The 23611-nt window shown below is 36.2% G+C and overlaps 1 protein-coding gene across 1 annotated transcript in view; it reads right to left on the bottom strand.

Annotated features, from left to right (window-relative positions):
• Positions 1 to 23611, bottom strand: part of TTC6 (tetratricopeptide repeat domain 6) — a 286301-nt gene that overhangs the window by 76247 nt on the left and 186443 nt on the right. The window contains exon 16 of the mRNA XM_078149180.1: positions 10407 to 10483. Coding sequence (XP_078005306.1) covers positions 10407 to 10483 — 77 coding nt within the window. The remainder of the gene's footprint in view (positions 1 to 10406; positions 10484 to 23611) is intronic.

Raw genomic sequence — 23611 nt, 5'->3', positions numbered from 1 at the left:
AAACATTTAAAATATGGAGACTTAGCAGAAAAGATAAAAATCTTGTGGAAACAAGATGAGGTACGTATGATTCTTATTTTCTTATCCAATGCTGGATTTATGCTGATGATGCTTTCAGTGAGCTTACAAAGAATTAACTTAAATCATAATACTTTTATTCAACTATAATAAATTGCTTTATCTGTGAAACAATTTTTAGAACACTAAATATAAAAAGAGTAACAGCAGGATAGTAACTTGTCACAGGATCATTTCTAGCTATACACCACTGAAAAAGAAGAATAAAATGACAGTGATGATACTCTATCACAATGAAGATGCAAATGGATCAAATACAAAATGGAAAATTCATGTATTACTAATATGATCAACAATAGAATGATTAACTTAAAAGAGGTGATTGAAACCAGCTTTGTTTTCTTCTAAAACTGGAACATGGTCAGGTCAAAGAAGATAAATTAATTATTGGATAAAATAATTCTCAGTGTTGTATGAATTACCTTAAATCCATTATCATCATTCCTAAATAGAACTGAGTATGACTTTAAAGTGAGAGAGAGTTGAACCAAAGCATCTTATTAATTTCTTGATGAACGGATAACATTAACTTAGAAGGCTTTATTAAAAAATACCTTAAATTATTACTTCATGGCATGGAAACTTTTTCTAGTGACATCAAAATGTCATATGGACTAGACAAGCTTATAATTCTTAATGTGTTCTTAATAAAAAGAGACCAAAAACTGTGAGCTTGAATTTGAGGTCAAGTTGAACCAACAGATAAAAGCAATATCTAAAAATCCCTTTATAAAAAAAAAAGCAGAGGGTATATATGTTAAGAGTCTAGCAGATCAATTAATAGCTATATACAATGCCAGTCTTAATGTCTATTTTTGGTGTAGTAAAATGAACTAGTAAAATGATCTAGATGTTCAAACAAAATTCCCTCAATGCTAATGAATCATGTACCATATTACAGTATGGTAGTCACAAAAGACTAATCTGGGCAAAAAATAAGGAAAAAGATTATTAAATATTTTCAGAACATATTAAGCAGGTTAAAATTTTACAGAAACACTCTTGAAACAAACAGATTTTACTTCACTAAGTAATGGCAGCGGGGGTGGGGGGAGAGGAACAAAGATGGCAGACAAAAACCATCAACTCACTTGAGCAAAACCCCTTCAAACACCTTTAAATAATGCCACAAAACAATTCTTGGAGCAGCAGAACCCACAAAAGGAGGGAGTGAAATAATTTTCCAGCCAAAGACAACTTAGAAAGTTGGCAGGAGAAATCTGTTGCACCGGGGTGAGAGCGAAGCACAGTCCAGCGCAGATTGTGACAGGACAGTTCCAGGCCCAGCAAACTAGCAGCAGGCCTTGGGAGCCGTTGAATTAGCTGTGGCAGCAGCTGCTTCCAGAGCTCCCAACTCACACACAGTAAGGTGGTGAAACAACTGGTCAGAAGGAGATTACAGGGGTTTCTTTGCTAGCACTGAGGCAAGAGTCTGTTGTTTTGCCCATACTCCTGGGTGGCAGTCCCAGGGTGAAGAGGAACACTACTAGCATACCAAAGCTTGTGGCCACATTGGAGCAGAGACCCTTGTCACAGTTTCAAGGCAGAAAAGAGTGCTTGTGGTCACTCACAGATCATAGTAACAGGCCAGGAGAGTAGTAAACACATCTCTCCTTTGATCATACCACCTTGGAAGAACTGAAAACTTACAGGTCCCTAGAAGTACCACTGAAAATAGCTGCACAAAACCCCTGAAACTTGAGACAGTGTGTCCTCCATGCTGGAAGAAGAACCCTACTTTAAAAAAGAGTTAAAAGTCAAGAAATAGATAGGGAAAATGAGGAAACAACAGGAAAAAAAATTGACCATAAAAAGTTACTATGGTGACAAGGAAGATAAAAACACACACACAGAAGACAACAAAGTCAAAGCTCCCACATCCAAAGCATCCAAGAAAAATATGAATTGGTCCCAGGACATGGAAGGGCTCAAAAAGGATTTTGAAAATCAAGTAAGAGAGGTAGAGGAAAAATTGGGGAAAAAAAATTAGAGTAATATAAAAAAAATCATGAAAAATGAGTCAACAGCTTGGTAAAGAAGACACAAAAAATACTGAAGAAAATAACACCTTAAATGACTAGATTATTACACTAGGCTAAATGGTAAAAGAGATCCAAAAAGCCAATGAGAAAAGAGTGCCTTAAGAAGCAGAAGTGATCAAATGGAAAAAGAGACACAAATATTCACTGAAGAAAAAAACTACTTGAAAAGGAAAATTGGCCAAATGGAAAGGGAGGTACAAAAGCTAACTGAAGAAAATAATTCCTTAAAAATTAGAATTGAGGAAATGGAGGCTAATTACTTTGTGAGAAATCAAGAAGCAATAAAACAAAACTAAAAGAATGAAAAATAGAAGACAGTGTGAAATATCTCATTGGAAAAACAACTGACCTGGAAAATAGATTACAGAGAGATAATTTAAAAATTATTGGATTACCTGAAAGCCATGATTAAAAAGAGCCTGGACATCATCTTTAAAGAAATTATCAAGGAAAACTGCCCTGATGTTCTAGAGCCAAAGGGTAAGATAGACATTGAAAAAAAAAATCCACCAATCACTTCCTGAAAGAGATCCCAAAATGAAAACTCTCAAGAATATTATAGCTACCCCAGAGCTCCCAGGTCAAGGAGAAAATATTTCAAGCAGTCACAAAGAAATAATTCAAGTATCGTGGAAACACAATCAGGATAACACAAGATTTAGCAGATTCTACATTAAGGGACCAGAAGGCATGGAGTATGATATTCCAGAGGGCAAAGGAGATAGGATTACAACCAAGAATCACCTACCCAGCAAAATTGAGTATAATCCTTCAGGGGGAAAAATGGACATTCAGTGAAATAGAGGACTTTCAAGTTTTCTTGATGAAAAGACCAGAGCTGAATATAAAATTTGACTTTCAAATACAAGAATCAAGTGAAACATGAAGAGGTAAACAGGAAAGAGGTATCATAAGGGACTTATTATGATTGAACTGTTTACATTTCTGCATGGAAAAATGATATTTGTACCTCACAAGATCTTTGTCAGTATTAGGGTAGTTGGAGGGAAAAAATTATGTGTATGCATAGATAGATAGATAGATAGATAGATAGATAGATAGATAGATAGATGGCACAGGGTGAGTTGAAAATGAAGGGGATGATATCTGGAGAATAAAATCAAGAGGTGAGAGAGGATTATACTGGGAGAAGGAGAAAAGGAGAAACATACAACCAGAAGAAGACAACAAAGTCAAAGCTCCTACATCCAAAGCCTCCAAGAAAAATATGAATCAGTCCCAGGCCATGGAAGAGCTCAAAAAGGATTTTGAGAAGCAAGTAAGAGAAGTAGAGGAAAAACTGGGAAGAGAAATGAGAGTGATGCAAGAAAATCATGAAAAACAAGCCAACAGCTTGCTAAAGGAGACCCAAAAAATACTGAAGAAAATAACACCTTAAAAAATAGCTTAACCCAAATGGCAAAAGAGGTCCAAAAAGCCAATAAGGAGAAAAATGCCTTAACAAGCAGAATTGTGACCAATTTTTAAAGATGGAAAACAAAGTCCGAAAGCTCACTGAAGAAAACACTTCCTTAAAAATTAGAACGGAGCAAATGGAAGCTAATGACTTTATGAGAAACCAAGACATTATAAAAAAAAAGAATGAAAAAATAGAAGACAATATGAAATATCTCTTTGGAAAAACACTGATCTGGAAAATAGGTCCAAGAGAGATAATTTTAAAATTATTGGACTACCTGAAAGCCATGATCAAAAAAAGAGCCTAGACATTATCTTTCAAGAAATTATCAAGGAAAACTGCCCTGGTATTCTAGAACCAGAGGGTAAAATAGAAATTGAAAAAATTCTACCAATCATCTTCTGAAAGAAACCCCCAAAGAAAAATTCCTAGGAATATGATAGCCAAGTTCCAGAGTTCCTAGGTCAAGGAGAAAATATTGCAAGTAGCCAGAAAGAAACAATTCAAGTATTATGGAAACACAATCAGGATAACATAAGATTTAGATTCTGGAGGTCAAAGGAGGTAGGATTACAGCCAAGAATCGCCTACTCAGCAAAACTGAATATAATTCTTTTTTTTATATATAAATTTATTTATTTGTAGTTTTCAACATTCATTTCCACAAGTTTTTGAGTTCCAAATTTTCACCCTGTCTCACCCTCCCCCCACCCCAAGACGGCATGCATTCTGAATATCCCTTCCCCTAGTCCATCCTCTTTTCTTTCTCTCCTCCCTTCTCTTGTCCCCTTCCCCTTCTATTTTCCTGTAGGGGAGGATAGACTTCTGTACCCCATTTCCTGTATTTCTTATTTCCTGATAGCATGTGAAAACTTTTTTTTTAAAAAAACATATGTTTTTAAAACTTTAGGTTTCAAATTTTCTCTCTTCCTCCCTCCCCACCCACCCTCATTGAAAAGGCAAGCAACTCAATATAGGTTGTACATGTGCAGTTATGCAAAACACTTCCATAGTAGACATGTTGTGAAAAACTAACTCTATTTCCCTTAATCCTATTCTGCCCTCCCATTTATTCTATTCTTTCTTTTGACGTGTTCCTCCTCAGAAGTATTTACTTCTGATTACACCCTTTTCCAATCTGCCCTCCTCTCTATCATCCCCTCCTCTCTTGTCCCCTTCTCCCCCTATTTTCTTGTAGGGTAAGACAATTTCCATACCCAATTGAATGTGTATGTTATTCCCTCCTTAAGCCAAATCCTATGAGAATAAGATTACCTCATTCCATCTCACCTTCCCCTGCTTCCCCTCCACTGTAAGAGACTTTTCTTTTCTGTTTTTCCTTTGTGAGATAATTTACCCCATTCTACTTCTCCCTTCCTTCTTCTCTGAGTATAATCCTCCCTCATCCCTTAATTTTATTCTCCAGATATGACCCCTTAATCTTCAACTCACCCTGTGCCTTCTATCTATCTATCTATCTATCTATCTATCTATATACATACATATAATTTTTTTCCTCCAATTACCCTAATACTGACAAAAGTCTCATGAGTTATAAATATCATCTTTCCATGCAGGAATGTAAACAGTTCAATCTTAATAAGTCTCTTATGATTTCTCTTTCCTGTTTACCTCTTCATGTTCCACTGAGTCCTGTATTTGAAAGTCAAATTTTCTTCAGCTCTGGTCTTTTCATCAGGAATGCTTGAAAGTCCTCTATTTCACTGAATGACCATTTTTTCCCTGAAGGATTATACTCAGTTTTGCTGGGTAGGTGATTCTTGGTTGTAATCCTATCTCCTTTGCCCTCCAGAATATTATATTCCATGCCCTGTGGTCCTTTAATGTAGAAGCTGCTAAATCTTGTGTTATCCTGATTGTGTTTCCACAGTACTTGAATTGTTTCCTTCTGGCAGCTTGTAATATTTTCTCCTTGACCTGGGAACTCTGGAATTTGGCTACAATATTCCTAGGAGTTTTCCTCTGGGGATCTCTTTCAGGAGGAGATCTGTGGATTCTTTCATTTCTATTTTGCCCTCTGGTTCTACTATATCAGGGCAGTTTTCCTTGATAATTTCTTGAAAGATGATGTCTAGGCTCTTTTTTTGATCATGGCTTTCAGATAGTCCAATAATTTTTAAATTATCTCTCCTGGATCTGTTTTCCAGGTCAGGTTTTTCCAATGAGATATTTCACATTGTTTTCTAATTTTTCATTCTTTTGGATTTGTTTTACAGTGTCTTGATTTCTCATAAAGTCACTATCTTCCAATTGCTCTATTCTAATTTTTAAGGAAGTATTTTCTTCAGTAGTCTTTTGGACTTCCTTTTCCATTTGGCCAATTTTTCTTTTTAGGGCATTTTTCTCCTCATTGGCTTTTTGGACCTCTTTTGCCATTTGGGTTAGGCTGTTTTTTAAGGTGTTATTTTCTTCAGTATTTTTTTGGGTCTCCTTTAGCAAGCTGTTGACTTGTTTTTCATGATTTTCTTGCATCACTCTCATTTCTCTTCCCAGTTTTTCCTCTGCTTCCCTTACTTGCTTCTCAAAATTCCTTTTGAGCTCTTCCAAGGCCGGGACTGATTCATATTTTTCTTGGAGGCTTTGGATGTAGGAGCTTTGACTTTGTTGTCTTCTTCTGGTTGTATATTTTGATCTTCTTTGTCACCAAAGTAAGATAATATAGTCTGACTCTTTTTGCCTGCTTGCTCATGATCCGGCCAATTACTTGAGTTTTAAACTCTTTGTTAAGGTAAGAGTCTGCTTCCAATGTGGAGAATGTACTGTCCCAAGCTTCAGGGGTTTGTAGCTGTTTTCAGAGATACTTGTAGGGACCTGTAAATTTTCAGTTCTTCCAAGGTGGTATGATAAGGGGCGAGGTGTTTACTCCTTTCTGGCCTGTGACCACAAGTATTCCTTTCTGTCCTGTAACTGTGAGGAGGGGTTCCTCTCCACAGCCACTAGAAGCTCCACCATGCCAGTGTTCCTCACCCGCACCGCCCACCCAGAACTGTGACCCAGATCCACACACGGCAAAGGAAGAGATTCCTGCTTCAGCACTGGCAAAGAGATCCCTGCAATCCCTCTTGGATCAGCCACTGGATTCCCCCTCAGTCTGTGGGCTGGAAGCTTGGGAAGCAGCTGCCCCCCACCCCGACCACGCTCTTGGGGAATGAAGTTGAGACCCCGCCTTCCTTTCTCAGCACCAGCAGAAACAGACTTTTCCCACTGACCTTTTAAGTTGTCTTTGGCATTAGTGGGTTGAGGAGTCTGGAAACCTCCACAGCTACCCGTGATTCAGTCCTGCCCAGGCTCGCTGCGGCCTGCGCCCAGGCCACGCTGTGCTGGGCTCCCAGCCCAGAGAAATACACCTTTCTGATCAATCATCCAGGTTGTCTTGGGCTGGAAATTTGTTTCACTCTGTCTTTTTGTGGGTTCTGCTGCTTCAGAATTTGTTTAGAGCCATTTTTTATGAGTATTTGGAGGGGTTGGGGGGAGAGCTTAAGCAAGTCACTGCTTTCACTCCTCCATCTTGGCTCCACCCCTCAAAACTGAGTATAAAATAGAAATTCATTGAAATTGAAGACTTTCAAGCATTCTTGATGAAAAGAGAAGAGCTGAATAGAAAATCTGACTTTCAAATACAAGACTCAAGAAAAGCACAAAAAGGTAAACAGGAAGGGAAAGTCATAAGTAACTTAACAAGATTAAACTGTTTACATTCCTACATGGGAAGATGATACTTGTAACTCATAAGAACTTTCTTATTGCTAGGGCAATTAAAAGGAGTATATGTAGACAGAGGGCACAGGTGTGAGTTGAATATGAAGGGATGAGATCTTAAAAAATAAAATTAAGGGGTGAGAGAGGAATATATTGGGAGAAAGGTAAAGGGAGAGGTAGAATGGGGTAAATTATCTCACCTAAAAGAGGCAAGAAAAATCTTTTATAGTGGAAGTGAAGAGGGAGAAGATGAGGGGGACTGAGTGAACCTTACTCTCATCAGAATTGGCTCAAAGAGGGAATAACATACACACTCAGTTGAGTATAGAAATGTATTTTATCTTACAGGAAAGTAGGAAGGCAAGAGGATAAGAGAAGGGGGGTGATAGAAGGAGAGCAGATTGGGAGAGGGGGCAGTAAGAAGCATAACACTTTTGAGGAGGGACATGGTGAAAGGAAAGAGAGAATAGAATAAATGGGGTGGGGGAAATACAATGGAGGGAAATACAGTTAGTAATAATAGCAGTGAAGAAAATTTGAAGCAATTTTCTCTTATAAAGGCCTCATTTCTCAAACATATAGAGAACTGAATCAAATTTATAAAAGAGCCATTCCCCAGTTGATAAATGATCAAAAGATATAAACAGTGTTCAGATGAAGTATTCAAAGCTATCTAAAGCCATATGAAAAAATGCTCTCACAATTGATTGGAGAAATGGGAATTAAAACAATCCTGAGGTATTACCTCATACATATTAGATTGGATGATAAGATAGAAAAGGAAAATGACGAATGTTGAAGAGGATGCAGGAAAATTGGGACACTAAGGCACTGTTGGTGGGATTATGAACTGATTCACCCATTCTGTAGAGCAATTTGGAACTACGCCCAAAAGGATATAAAACCATGAATACACTTTGACCTAGCAATACCACTACTGCATCTGTATCTCAAAAGAGACAAAAAAAAAACAAAAAGGAAAGGACATAGACACACAACAAATATTTATAGCAGCTCTTTTTTGGTGGCCAAGAATTGGAAATTGAAGGGATGCTTATCAATTGGGGAATGACTGAACAAGTTGTGGTATGTGATTATGATGGAATATTATTACGCTACAAGAAATGATGAGCAGGATACTCTCAGAAAAATCTGGAAAGATTTGCATGAGCTGATGCAAAAGAAATGTACTATGTACAAAGTAATGACAATATTGTAAGCTGTGAATGACTTAGCTATTCTCAGCAATACAATGACCCAAGACAACTCTGAAGGATTTGTGATGAAAAAACCCTAGCTCTCACCAAAGAAAGAGCTGATGGTGTTTGAATACAGATTGAAGCATACTTTTTTTTTTAAACTTTCTTTATTCTTCTTGAGGTTTGTTTTTGGTCTATGTTTTCTTTCACAACATGACTAATATGGATATGTTTTGCATAACTACACATACATAACCTATATTGAATTGCTTGCCTTCCCTATGAGGGTGGAGGGTGAGGAGAGAGGAAGGGAGAGAATTTGGAACTCAAAGTTTTAAAAAACATGTTAAAATTATTTTTACATGTAGCTGGGGGAAAATAAAATACTAGACAAAAATTTAGAAGAGCAATAGTAATGGTTGACAATAGTTATATGCCTTTGAATTTGTCAAATGTCAATAAAAGTGGTTTATAAGGTCCAAATGTGGGTGACAGCCATATAAACTCATGCAACAAATGGCTGAATCATATGGATTTATTTCTAGAAACAGAGGGATTAATATAATTATCTAAGATCAGGTCATTACCATTAGAAATTATAGAAAGGTTAACCTCAGGGAGTGCAGACTTATTGGCTGAAGAATATTACACATTGAAATAGTATGGAAATTAAGCAACATTGTATGTTATAAATTTTTAGCATATGTCAGCTACCTAGAAAGACAGTCCTGCAGCTAGAATTGTACTCTAAAAACTCACTATTCTCTATAAACTAAAAGCAACTAATTCCCATGCTACAAAAATATACCCCCAAATATCTTTTTTGGTTTTTAGAGTAATTATTTAATATATTTTATTCCCCCCCAATTACATATTGAAACAATTTTTAACATTTCTTTTTATGGTTTTGAGTTCCAAATTCTATCTCTTCCTCCCTGTCAACCCTCTCCCCTCCCTTTGAGAACTCAAAAAATAAACCAAACTGGAGCTGGATCATCATTAAAAGTAAAATTATTGCCCACAACCAGTCAGACATGACAGCGATTCAGAAAAAATTAAGGACAAAATCCTTAACAGATGTCATCATACCAAATACTCATAATCTCCAAACTACATGGAATAAAAGAATGGCTTTCAAAATATAGAGACCTAGTAGAAGAAACTAAAAGCATGTGGTAATGGGCTTTTGTCCATCTCATCCCTGTCAATCTATTTGCTACCATGTTTGTTCTAACGAAGTCTCTAGATGGTATAGATAAATCCCAATCTTCTCATTCAATTACACAACGCAGTTATTTCATTCACCTGCACAACAGTTATCAGAAAATAAGTATAAAAGAATAACACCAAGATAGCAAAATGGCTTGAGATTGCTTCTATCTGAACTCTGCTTGAAAAGGTAAGAAGAATGAAATGATAACAGTCAGTCAACAAATATTTATTAAGTACTTACTATATGCCAGAGACAGAGCTAAGTGCCAGGGAAACAAATACAAGCAAAAACTATAACAAGGCCTACCCTCAAGAAGTGTAAGTGCTATAACAATAATATCTTTGAACTTGCATATCATTTTAAAGCACTCTCACATTGCATTATTTTATCTGATCATCACAGCACTTCTATGCAAAACCAGGCATTATTTATTTTATTTTGCAGATGAAAAAAGCTGTGATTCAGACAAATTAAGTGTATAAGGTCACTCAGAGAGTAAATACTAGAACCAGGATTAAGACATATGTCTTTTGACTTTTTTTCCCCTTCAGTTACCAACTCTTCCTTTTAACATCATTTTTCATCTTCAAGTCTAAAATTTTTTATGTTCTTTAATTCTTGAATTTTTTTCCTCACATGTAGCATCAGAAAAGGTGCACAAAAATATTTTTCTTGCATTGTTTCTTTTAAAACTGTACTGTAGTTATACAGTTATAGTTATAAGTAACATTTACCTTTGTTCATTTTTTCTAGTTGGAAAATAGTGTATGTTGCCAGGTCATACCGCTTCATCTCCAGTAGATAGCGTCCTCTGTAAAGAGGGAAAAAAGCTTTCAGACTAAATGAGAAAAAAAGGCAAATTTAAGGAGTAACTTACAGGATAACCACTGCAATGAGTAAATGTATAAACATGTATATATATTCATAAAAGCATTATATGTTTGTATACGATGTAAGTTTAGACCAGCACTGCTTAAGCTGTGGATCACAACCCCATATGGTGTTGCAGAACTGAATGTGGGCGTTGTGAAAAATTTGGCAACATTAAAAGGTTTCCGAATGCACAACAACCAAAAATTAATTCAAAATCAAATGTGTAATGAATCCGAGGTGTTTCTGGCAGTGCTTGCCTATGTTGCATTGTGTGACGTTACTGCAGCCTTGGTTCTGAACACACAACATGTGCACTTTGCACTACACATGCCATCACACCATGCAATACCAATTAACGCTGCCAGAAACACCGTGGCTAAGATTTGTATGTTATAAACTGCAATGCTTTTACTGTACATACATAGTTTTCTGCTCTTACAGAAACATAATAGTTTGATTACAGAAAATAAAGACTTTCAATATTTTCCTATCATCATCCCTCAGCATGTAAGTATTGAATCAGTATATTTTTGGATTGTATTGTGTTAGAATGTTTAATTTTAAAAATTGCTATTATCTCCTTCTTTTACATAAACATAAGTATTTAATTGTAGCAAGTAAAGACAAAAACCCTGTAATAATATTTTTCCATCATCACCACTGTATCTGTAAGTGTGAACATCAGTTTTTTTTAAATTAAACAAAACAAATGTAATTTCATAAACTGAAGCTAGTACTTATTTGAGAAATTATTAACAATATCTATATTTTAAGACAAAAATATTTTTCAGTTAAGGATGAGTGGCTAAATTCAGACAGAAGAGATAAAAGCACTGATGAAAATGTGACAGAGTCTTTGCTACCAGGTTGTCATACATCAAAATTGACAAGAAAAAGAAGATATATCAAATAATTTTTGCAATATGGATTTACTTCTAATAATGATGATGCTGTGGAAAACCTCTTTGCTTAATTTATAATGAAGTTTTGCCTGTGGAGAGCATGAAACCAGCCAAACTAAAATTACATGTTAATACAAAACATGCAGCATAATGCTATAAACCAAAGGAATATTTTGAATGACTTCCAAAATTTTTGAAATAAAGTAAAGCAATGTTTTGAGAAATTTGTTACTGCCAATGAAATTTACTTGCATCTTATGAAACTTTTTATTTGATTGCAAAAACTAAAAAAGCCCTATGTGACAGGAGAGAATCTTGTGTTACCTGCTGCTATTAAAATGTTAGAAATAGTCCATGGGAAAAATATGGGGATGAAATTTGTAAAATTCCTTTATCAAATGGTACTGTTTCCAAAAGAATTTCAGAAATTAGTAACAACCAGTTCCAGCAGCTTATTACCAGGCTTAAGGGCAACCCAAACTTTGCAATTCGGTTATATGAAATAACTGAGATTTCTAACATGTTGTCACTTTATGTAAGATATATTTATGAAGAAAGTGTCTATGAGGAAATATTGTTTTGGCCCCTTTTGGAAGGGCACATGAGAGGGGGAGATATATATCTTAAGGTTGATGAATTATTCATAAATGAAAGTTTATAGTGGAAAAATTACGTTGGAATCTGTACAGAAGGTGCAGGAGCAATGATAGGCAAGAATGTTGTATTTATAGCAAAAGTTAAAGCTGGTGGCAATAAACAAATCATTTTTACTTACTGCATGATCCATTGGGAGGCATGCATAGCCAAAAAAATATCACCACAGTTAGATGTTATGTTTTGTGATACTATCAAAATCACTAACTTTATTAATAGCTGTGCCCTTAAATCTTTGGAAAGACATGGACTCTGATTACAAAAGCTTATCACTACATGCAGAGATAAGTTGGCTCTCAAGAGGATGAAATTTAAACATATTACTGAAATTAAAAGACTGAGCAGAAATCAAATTTTTTATTTTTTTTTGATGACATGGCTTTCAAAACTGTTATTTATTGGATAGTTTCAAAAACTTAATGATTTAAACATGTTACTTCAAGGAAAAAACTATATTTATGTTAAAAGATAAAATGGAAAGTTTTACTAAAAAAGTTAATGTGGAAAAATAGGATGGTTACAACTCCAGATAATTTTATAATTGTAAATAATCTTCTGAAAGGTTTAATTGTAAGAGTTATAATTGATCATCTGAACATGCCTGGAGACATAGTTTCCAAAATACTTCCCTTCAAATTTTGATTCAAAAAAACTGAGTTGGGGTCATAAACCATACTCAGTTGAAATTAAAAAAATGCCAGTCATCTGCTATTAAAAGTTTAGGAAGAATTTGCCAAGTTATCAAGCAACTGGTTTAAAACTTGAGTTTCCTAAAAAATTGTTAAATTAATTTTGTCTTGGGATTAGGACAGAATTTCCAACAATTTCTGAAATTGCTTTAAACATACTTCTACCATTTTGTGCTATGTACTTATGCAAAATAACATTCTCAGCATTGACAATTATAAAATCAAAATATCATTCAACTCTGAAAAAAGTTGAAGATGCTCTGTTTCCTGCAGCATCAACTATTCCACCAAGATTTAATTATTTGTGTAAAAAAAAACAGGCACATGTATCTCATTAGTATGCAAATTTGCTTCTGTCTTTCATATATCTATATACCCAGGGTCACATAAAAATTTCTCAGGTGAAAAGGTGTTGCAAGTGGAAAAAGTTTAAGAAACCTTGATTTAGTCAGTACAATTTACTTGAATGGAGAAATAGTAATAAAAGGAAATATTTATGAAGAGTGGCTTTCAAGAGATATCAAAGTTTTAAATCTAACTTTAATTTTAAACATAAACTTCCACATTCTATTTTATTTACAGTAAAGTTATTTTTAAAAAAAGAAAAAAATTCAATTTTCCTACTCCTTGAGGAGAGGGATTATCAAGATGAGAGAGCTTTGGTGCAGTGAAAGAACTATTTCAGTTGTAACATACTTATGAAGGGAATTTTCCCCACACAGGAAATAAAGAGCTTTATTAGATGTTCTAAACCAGTATTGTGAACTGAATTAATGCAGTGGAACTATTTAGGAAAGACAAGCTAGTTCTACCTCAGCGTCTCTTACATCTATTCCCTTTTGTCTACTCAAGGCCATACTGCCCTAGTTTAGGTCCTCATATCTTTCATCAGGTGCATTGCAAGAGCCTTGAAATTGGCCTCCCTGTCTCAAGTCATATCTCTTCAATCAATATTCTGTACAGATGCAAAAATGATATTATGAGTATAAGTCTGACTCCAACACTTCCCTGGCTCAGAAAGCTCTAGTGTCTCTTCATTAGCTCTACAACAAAACACTCTTCTGTTTGATATTTAATGCCCTTGCAAATCCAGCTATGATGTACCTTCTAGACTTATTACATTTTATTTTTTTTCTCACATACTCTATGATTTAACCAAACCATCTAGACATTGCCTCTCACAGGAACTCAGGTGGTAGAGGGAAAGGGTGCTCCAGGTTCAGAAGAAAGGAGATTTTTTTGGGGGGGGGTATTCTAGCTCTTGCTATATCTTTTCAGGAACTATCCTTTTATATAAATTAATTGAAGTTAATTGGTTAAAGGAAACTGGAACACTAATCACTTGGTAAATCAATGATATAAGTGACACTGTAAGTAATGCTTGATATTGAAAGAACACAACAGAATAGGGGCATTAGAAGAAACATAAATTCTCAATGGTATTCCTAGAAAAGATAGCTTCAGTGGGAGATAGAGGCCATTCACTATGGAACCAACTTGCCAGTGCAAATAAGTGCTGGAATAAAGACCCTCCAGAGCTTATAAAATGCTACATAAGCTTATGCCATTGTCAAAACAATTAAATATTATCAGAATAGTATCAGAAAGGGCATTTGACTACTTGTGAGAAGATTCTTAATTCTTCTAGTCCCTGTTTTTGCATTAACTTGCCATTTAATTTCTGTGGGTTTCAGTTTCTTTATCAATAAAATGAGAAAAACTTGGTTGTTGTCCTTCATACTTGAAAACAACCAAAATGACATCACTATGTTGGGGTCAAGGTATGATGTATCTGACTGTGGCTGATTAAACCAATTCAAGCTTGGAAGGTTCTACCATAGGTCAGGCACACAAAGTCCATATGAACATTTGGGATGGAGATGTTTTTAGATGTGCATATTTCATGTTTATTTTGAGTTACTGCAATTCTGCTTTGCTCATAGAGCACAGCACCCTCTTTGATGTGGGCACACTGTGCTGGGTGGGCCTGTGCCGGTGTCCCTTGTGTCTCACAAGTGATTCCAAAGTTCTTCAGAGAAACCTTAAGAGTGTCCTTGTATTGCTTCTTCTGACCTCTTTGTGAGCTCTTACCTTGTGTGAGTTTTCTGTAAAATAGTGTTTTAGGCAAATGTATGTTTGGAATTTGAACAACGCAGTCAGCCCATTGGAGTTGCACTCTCTGCATTAGAGTTTGAATGCTTGGCAGTTCAGCTCAAGAAAGGACCTCAGCATGTAATGGAGATAAGCTAGAAGCATTTCCAGTAAGATCAAAGGTAAAACAAGGATGTCCATTATCACCACTGTTATTCAATATTGTACTACAAATGTTAGCTTTAGCTATAAGAGAAGAAAAAGATATCGAAGGAATTAGAATAGGCAAGAAGCAAACAAAACTATCACTCTTTGCAGATGATACGATGGTATATTTAGAGAATCCTAGAGAATCATCTTAAAACTATTTGAAATAATTAACAACTTTAGCAAAGTCACAGTATATAAAATAAGCCCACATAAATCACCAGAATTTCTATACATTATTAACAAAGCCCAGCAGGAAGAGATAGAAAGAGAAATTCCATTTAAGGAAACTGTAGACAATATTTAAGAGTCTATCTGCAAGACAAACCCAGGAACTATATGAACACAATTACAAAACACTTTTCACACAAATAAAGTCAGATCTAAATACTTGGGAAAATATCAGTTGCTCATAGGTAGGCCAAACTAATGCAATAAAAATGGCAATTCTACCTAAATTAATTTACTTATTCAGTGCATACCAATCAAACTACCAAAAATTATTTTATAGAGCAAGAAAAAATAATAACAAAATTCATCTGGAAGAACAAAAGGTCCAGAATATCAAGGGAATTAATGAAAAGAAATGCTAGGGAAGGTGGACTAGCTGTACCAGATCTAGAACTGTATTATAAAGCAGCAATTATCAAAACTACTTGGTACTGGCTAAGAAATAGAGTGGTGGATCAGTGGATTAGGTTAGGTGCATAAGACACAGTAGTCAATGACTGTAGTTATCTACTGTTTGATAAACCCAAAGACTCCAGCTTCTGCAATAAGAACTCACTATTTGACAAAAACTGCTGCAAAAACTGGAAAACAGTATGGCAGAAACTAGGCATAGACCAACATCTTACACTGTAGACTAAGATAAGGTCAAGATGGGTACACCACATTTAGCCATAAATGGTAAAACTATAAGCAAATTAGGAAAGCAAGAAATAGTTTAACCTGTCAGATTTGTGGAGAATGGAAGAATTTATGACCAAAGAAGAGCTAGAGAACATTATGAAATGCAAAATAGATGATTTTGATTACATTAAATTAAAAAGTTTTTTTCAGAAATAAAGCCAATGCAACCAAGATTAGAAGGGAAGCAGAAAGATGGGAAACAACTTTTATATCCAGTATCTCTGCTAAAGGCCTCATTTCTAAAACATATAGAGAACTGAGTCAAATCTATAAGAATATAAGTCATTCCCCAATTGATAAATGGTCAAAGGATATGAACAGGCAGTTTTCAGATGAAGAAATTAAAGCTCTCTATAGTCATAAAAAATGCTCTAAATCACTATTGATCAGAGAAATGCAAATCAAAACAACTCTGAGGTACCACATCACACCTATCAGATTAGCTAACATGACAAAACAGGAAAATGATAAATGTTGGAGAAGACATAGGAGAATTAGAACACTAATGCATTGTTGGTAGAGTTGTGAATTGATCTAACCCTTCTGGAGAGCAATTTTGAAGTATGTCAAAGAGCTATAAAACTGTGCATACTCTTTGATCCAGCAGTGCCACTACTAGGTCTGTATCCCAAAGAAATCTTAAAAAAAGAGAAAAAGGCCTACATGTACAAAAATATTTATAGCAGCTCTTTTTGTGGTAGCAAAGAATTAGAAATTGAGTGGATGCCTATCAGTTGGGGAATGGCTGAACAAGTTGTGGTGTATGAATGTACTAGAATACTGTTGTTCCATAAGAAATGGTGAGCAGGCCAACTTCAGAAAAACCTTGAAAGACTTGCTTAACTGGTGCTGAGTAAAATGAGCAGAACAGGAGAACACTGTACACAGTAACAGAAACATCATGCAATAACTGACTGTTAGACTTCGTTCCTCTGAGCAATGCAAGGATCTAAGACAATTCCAAGATTCATGATAGAAAATGCTATCCATTTCCAGGGAAAGAACTATGGAGTTTGAATGCAGATTGAAGCATACTATTTTCTCTCTCTCTCTTTTTTTCGTTCTCATGGTTTTTCCCTTTTGTTCTGATTCTCCTTTCATAACATGACTAATGTGGAAATATGTTTAATATGATCATACATGTATAGCCTATATCACATTGCATGCTATCTTAGGGAGAGGGGACTGGAAGGAGGGGGGAAAATTTAGAACTCAAAATCTTATAAAAGCAAATGTTGAAAATTAAATATTATATTGCCAGGTGATCTTCATAATCTTTTTAAGACAATTCCAATGGAAGCAGGTCAGTTTCCTGGCACAGTGCTGGTATACTGTCCAGATTTCACAGGCATACAACAATGAGGTCAGCACAACAGGGCTGTAAACCTTCAATTTGGTAGGCAACCTAATAACTCTCTTCTCCCACACTTTCCTTCAGAGCTTCTCAAACACTGAACTAGCTCTGGAAATGTGTGCATCAACCTTATTATCAATGTGTACATTCCTGGAAAGTATATTGCCAAGGTAAGCATTCAAAATTTCTCAATTTGTTGTAACTGATGGTTCTGCATATGGATGGTGTGGTGTTGACTGGTGGAGAAACTCTTTTCTTTTGTCAGGACAAAATTAGTGTTAAGTGGCAGAGGATCGATCTATGCCCTTTCACATCTCAGACTCAGAGGCTACATTGAGTACATCATCATCTGCATACAAAAAATGGAGCACCAACTCTCCCTTCACTTTAGTCTTGGCCTTTTCAAGTTAAATAATTTACTGTCAGTGCAGTAGCTGACCCTGATGCCATTTTTGTCCTTGTTAAAGGCATCTGACAACATCACTTGAAAACATCATGTTAAAAAGCATGAGCAAGAACACAGCCCTACTTCATTCCATTGATGACTTAGCACAAGAACCCGCACCAGAATGACATAATACAACTTACATACAACACTGATGAACTTCTCCAGGCAACCGAATTTTGCCGTAATCTCCCATAAACCCTCATGACTGGTATTAAAGGCCTTGGTCAGATCAATGACATTATATATAGATTTCTGTTTTGCTCCTGGCATTTCTTCTAGAGTTGTCAGGCAGCAAACACTATATCAGCCATTCCTCAGTCTTTTCTGAAGCCACACTAGCTCTTGGGCAGATGAACATCTTCCAAGTAAGGGATCAGCCTATTACGGAGGACTTTTGCAAGAATCTTGCCAGTAATGACTAAGAGAGAAATCCTCCTATGACTATTACAGGACAACCTATGTCCCCTTCCTTTATAGAGATGGACAATGGAGGCATTCTTGAACTCCTCTTGCTACATAACCTGGAAAACTTCTGTCAGCATTTGTATAAGCAGTGGACCTTGTAAATCTCAGCCAGAATAGAATCAGCACTAGGTACTTTGCAGCATGAGAGAAGCCTAATGGCATTTTAAAACCTCTTCTTTAGTTGGAAGTCTGGGTAGAGAGGAATTGACTTCAACCTGAGTTATATTGTCAATGTCTTCCGCATTGGTTGATGATGGTTTGCTGAGAACACTGTGAAAGTGTTCAGCCCATCTCTCAAGGATTAGATCCTTATCACTAATCGATGTGGCTCCATCACCACTGAGTAGGTGAGATGCATCATAGACCATTGGCCCGTAAGTAGAACTTCAGGGCATCATAAAAGCACTTTGGATTGTTACTATCAGCAAAAAACTGAATTTCATTTGCCTTCTTACTGAGCTAAGAATCCCACATCTCTCTAAGCTGTGCTTGCACTTTACTTTTGATGAAGTTAAATGCTGCCTTCTTACAGGTGGACAAACTATCCTGCTAGTAAACCATATGGAGTTCTCATTTTTCACTTAGTAGCTTCTGATTTCCCCATCATTTTCATCAAAACAAATTTAATATTTGTGAATGTTCTGGCCCAGATGAGTAACTGCAGTGCTGTACACCATATCTCTGAAAGGTGACCACTCCTTTTCTGCTCCACTGTTACCAACCTTGTGTTGGCTCAGCTTTCCTTCCAAGTTAGCAGCAACAGTTTACACACAGAGAAGCTTTCTAATCTGTTGACATTATGTCTCCTTTGGTCATGTTGTCTTGAGACCACCACTTTTATTAAATGCAAATATTTAGCTTGGAGAGGATTAATCAATGATCGGCCCAGCACTCTGTGCCACACGTTGCCTTCATCACTCTCATATCCCGTTTGTCTCTCTTCCTTACAATGACATAGTCTATTAAATGTCAATGTTTGCTGCAAGGCTGCATCCAAGAAGTTTTATTATGTTTAGGTAACGGTGATGTGGAAGGTCAAGAGATGGGAGAAGATTTTGGGAATATGGTGGAGGTCAGAAAACTTTTGGCTCCCCAAATTTCCCAGACAAAAAAAGATAGAACATAAGTTCAGAGAGAATGTAGAGCTGCAGAAATAAACGAAAGTTGGGGTTAAGCATTTGTTCTCCTAAGACAACTTGAGAAGATCGAAGGAAAAACCTGACCTCCGGGGGTAAAGGTTTAGCCTGAGTGGAGTACAAACACCTCCAGGCTGACTCTGCAGAATCAACAAACAACAAGCCCTGGGGACATCTGGGTTTGGAGGCAGCCTCAGCCTTAGAAACTGTCATCTCACAGTGTTGGGAGTCTGATGGCTGAGTAAGAGATGATTGAGGGACCTTCCAATGTTGAGGAATGCCCAGCACAGCTTTGCTGACCAGATGTGTCCGAGGTTATGGCTGCAGGGGAGAAGGAGACAGCACATATCTGGTGAGTGCAGCAGCAGTAGCTGCTGGCTGTGGGCACCTGATTTCAGTTACAGGGCAGAAGACAGCTGTAGTTTGCAGCCACCTGAGGGACTGCAGAGAGCAAAATCATTTGTGGAATGGTGTGACTAGGGGCCCTCACCACAACTTAGGAATGGAGAGGAGAGCCCAAGGTTGAGTCCTGGGACACAGACCTCAGGAAAAACAGTAAGAAGGACCTGAGACTTGGGGCATACTATACTTGATTACACTAATGCTAAAAACAAAATAAACCAAAAGAAAAAAACAAGTAAGTGAAGGAGAAAGAACCCAACCATAGATAGCTACTATGGGGATAGAGAAGATCTGGATTCATGTTCAGAGGAAGATAATGGAGCAAAAAAAGCAACTCCTCTTTCAATGAGACACGTCATATAGTCCCAAGCACAAAAGAATTCTTGGAAGAATTAAAAAATCAAATAACAGAGATTGAGGAAAAAATTAGAAAAAAAATAAGAGCAATCCAAGAAAATCATGAAAAGTCAATCAATTTGAAACAGAGAATAAAAAACTTAAGGAAAGATCTTTGGATCCAAGTTTGGATTCAGTCCAAAGGCTGCACTTGAGGATCTAGAGGACCACATGTAGCTTTGAGGCTGCAGGTTTTCCACCCCTGCTCTAGAACAAGGCAAAGCAGAAGTAGAAAAAAATCCACCAATCACCACCTGAAAGAGATCCCAGGAGGAAAATTTACAGGAGTACAAATTTCAAAGCTCACAGGTTAAGGAGAAAATATTGGAAGCAAAAAGAAAAAAAAACCACTTTAAATATTAGGGAACTACAATAAGGATCACACAAGACCTATGTTAAAGGACTGTAGGTCTTGGAATACTATTTTCATAGAGCAAAAGAGCTGGGGTTATAACCAAGTGTAATTTACTCAGAAAGTTAAATATAATCTTGAATGGAAAAAAAGGACATTTAATGAACTGAAAAACTTTCAGGTATTTGTGACAAAAACAGCAGAACCTGAAGGAAAATTCTACATATGACACCAGGAGAAATATAAGGTAAACATAAAAAACATAAGGGACTCAATGAGGTCAAATTGTTTACTTCTTATTTTGAAAATATTAGCAGTACTCTTATGACTATCATCATCATTTGGGTAGTTTGAAAAAGAGTCTTGGGCTGAGCTGTGTAAGTTGAGATGGTTTAACAAACTAAAACTGTGTAGGGAGAGATAACAAGGAGTAATTATCTCACATAATGAAGCATACAGCAACAACAACAAAAGGAAAAATTGATAACAAAGAAACTAGTAGGAGGGAGAGTGGGTAGTGATGGAACCTTACTCTCCTTGGGAACGAGTTAAAGAGGAAATAACAAATGTATCTAGAAAGGTATAAAATTCTTCTTAACACAGAAATAAGAGGGAAAGGGGATAGGGCAGGGGGAGAGGATAAGGGAGGGACTCTTGGAGGGGTGGGGAGGTTAAGGAATAGAAGGGCAAGGTAGTGAGTAGAAGTAAAGCAGAGGAGAGAGGAAGGATAGGAATAGAGTGAGAAGGATAGTAAAAAAAAACAGGAAGGAAGAAAATACACAAGTAATTATAGCTTAGACTGTGAATGGGGTGAATTTACCCATAAAGAGGAAACTGATAGCAGATTAAAAATTTGAATTCAACAGTATATTGCTTTCAGGAAATGCTATAAAAATGAGAGATACACACAAAGACAAAATAAAGGTCAGGAGTAGAATTTAATAAGTAAAAAAGCAGGAGTAGTAATCAGAATCTCAGACAAAGTTAAAGCTAAAATAGATTTATTCAAAAGAGAAAAATAGGGAAACTAAACTGTGTCAGCAATATTATTTAACATTGCTTTAGACCATTTAAAATAACTAGACAAATGTATACCTGCCAAAATAGTCACAGGGACTGTATGAATATAAACATAAAACACTTTTTAAACAAATTAAGTCAGATCTAAATAATTGAAGTAATATTTATTGTTCATGAAACCAATATAATAAAAATGACAATCTTACTTAACCCAACTAAACTACCAAAAAACTTTCCTACTGAGTAAGAAAAAAATAGTAACAAAGATCATAGGGGGAAAATATGTAAAGGAAGCAGATTCATCAGTATCAGACCTTAAACTATATTAGAAGGTGTGAGCATTGTTGAAGTATAAAATGGATAATTACAATTATTTTAAATTCAAATTTTCTTGTATTAATAAAACCTATGCATCCAAGAATAGAAGGAATGCAGAAAATTGGGGGAAAAACTTTCATAGACAAATTTTTCAGATTGGATGTGGTTGGGTTGGAATATTGTCATGGGGGAGGAAATGATGAGCTGGTTTATTTAGAAAAACGTGAGAAGACTTGGGCTTATGAAGGAAGATGCTATCCACCTTCAGAGAAACAGATGAGAAGTGGAAATAAGCATAGTATGGTCTTACATATATGTGTATGAGTTTATATATGTGTATGTATATGTGTATGTTTTTAAATATCTATCTCTATGTATCCATATTTAATTGTAGCCTTCTTTAGGGTTGGGGGTGGGAGGGAAGGAGGGGAAAAATACAGTAAAAAGTGCATAGCAGAGAGCTAAATAAAACCTACAAGGTAGCAAAGAAAAGCTGGGCTGCTTTGAAATTGTATAGGTTTTCTTGAAATAGAAATTTATTGTTTTATATTGAATCCTATCTTATGTTCTTCTGTGTACATGGCAATTTTTTGTTTTTAAGTTTAAAATAATGAAATTTACCAAAAAAACCCAAAAAAAGAATATATATTTTTTAAAAAGCCATTAGACACAGAAGTCTTTAGTAGTAGGTGACTATTGCTGTTGCTGTTTCTGACTCCATTCCCTCCAAGGACTCTCTCTCATGTCTGGTAGTTTGTGTCTACCCTGGTGTTAAAGTCACTCAGAATTACAAGATCATCCTCTTTCAGCACATTAGTGATGAGGTGTTTAGGTATTCATAAAAATTTTCTCTGACCTCATCAAGGCTCATCATGGTGGGAGCATACATACTAGTGACGGTGGTGTTGTGCTTTCCTGCAAGTGGCATTAACATTGTCATGAACCTGCCGCGCACTACTTTTGGTAAGCACACGAGATTGTTGAATAGATTAGTTTTGATTTCGAAACCTATGTCAGCTTCATGGCACTCGCCATTACTGTGGCTGCTCCAGAAAAATGTGTATCTAGCTCTGATTTCAGTAAGGTGGCCTTAATTTGCTTGCCTTGTTTCACTCAAGGCTGCTATTTGGATGCAATACCTGCCAGGTTCTCTCACAAGAGCTATTTGTCTTTCAGGTCTACTGGATTTCTTGTCCATAAGCATATACACCTTCCATGTACCAATGGTGAATAGAATCATCTTCGCAAAAGTTTTTGTACATTTTTTTGTTTGTTTCTAAGCAGATGAGGGTTAGGTAGGGTGAAGCTGACAATTTTTAGGGAATCTTTTCTATCCCCTTTCTCATGCCAGGAGGTGAGAAGTGCAGTCCTTTAAAAAAGGCTGCTTAGACACCCAAGGGGATGCTGAATCCCATTGCTTGCTTCAGTCCAGTGAGAAGATGATACTGTGGTCTGGGCTACCTGTGTGCAGGGTTGTGACTATGGCTTCCTGTGTATCTGGACCTACTTTAAGGGGAAAAGAAGGTGTGATACTTGAAAGGAGTAATTTTTGCAGGTATGCATCACAGAAAGCTTGATAAGTAAGTTGTTTACCTCACAAGGTTGTTCTGAGGATCCAATGATATGAAAACATTTTGAAAACTACCAAGTCTATTACAAATGCAAATGAGTGATTGTCATTATTATTGTTAATATAATTTAATGTTTCAGTGGATGTGTG

The sequence above is a fragment of the Phascolarctos cinereus genome, unplaced genomic scaffold (assembly GCF_003287225.1).
Source record: "Phascolarctos cinereus isolate Bilbo 61053 unplaced genomic scaffold, phaCin_HiC Scaffold_2;HRSCAF=192, whole genome shotgun sequence".
Taxonomy (NCBI): domain Eukaryota; kingdom Metazoa; phylum Chordata; class Mammalia; order Diprotodontia; family Phascolarctidae; genus Phascolarctos; species Phascolarctos cinereus.
The sequence above is the reverse complement of the archived record's forward strand: the minus strand, read 5'-3'. Positions and strand labels throughout refer to the sequence as shown.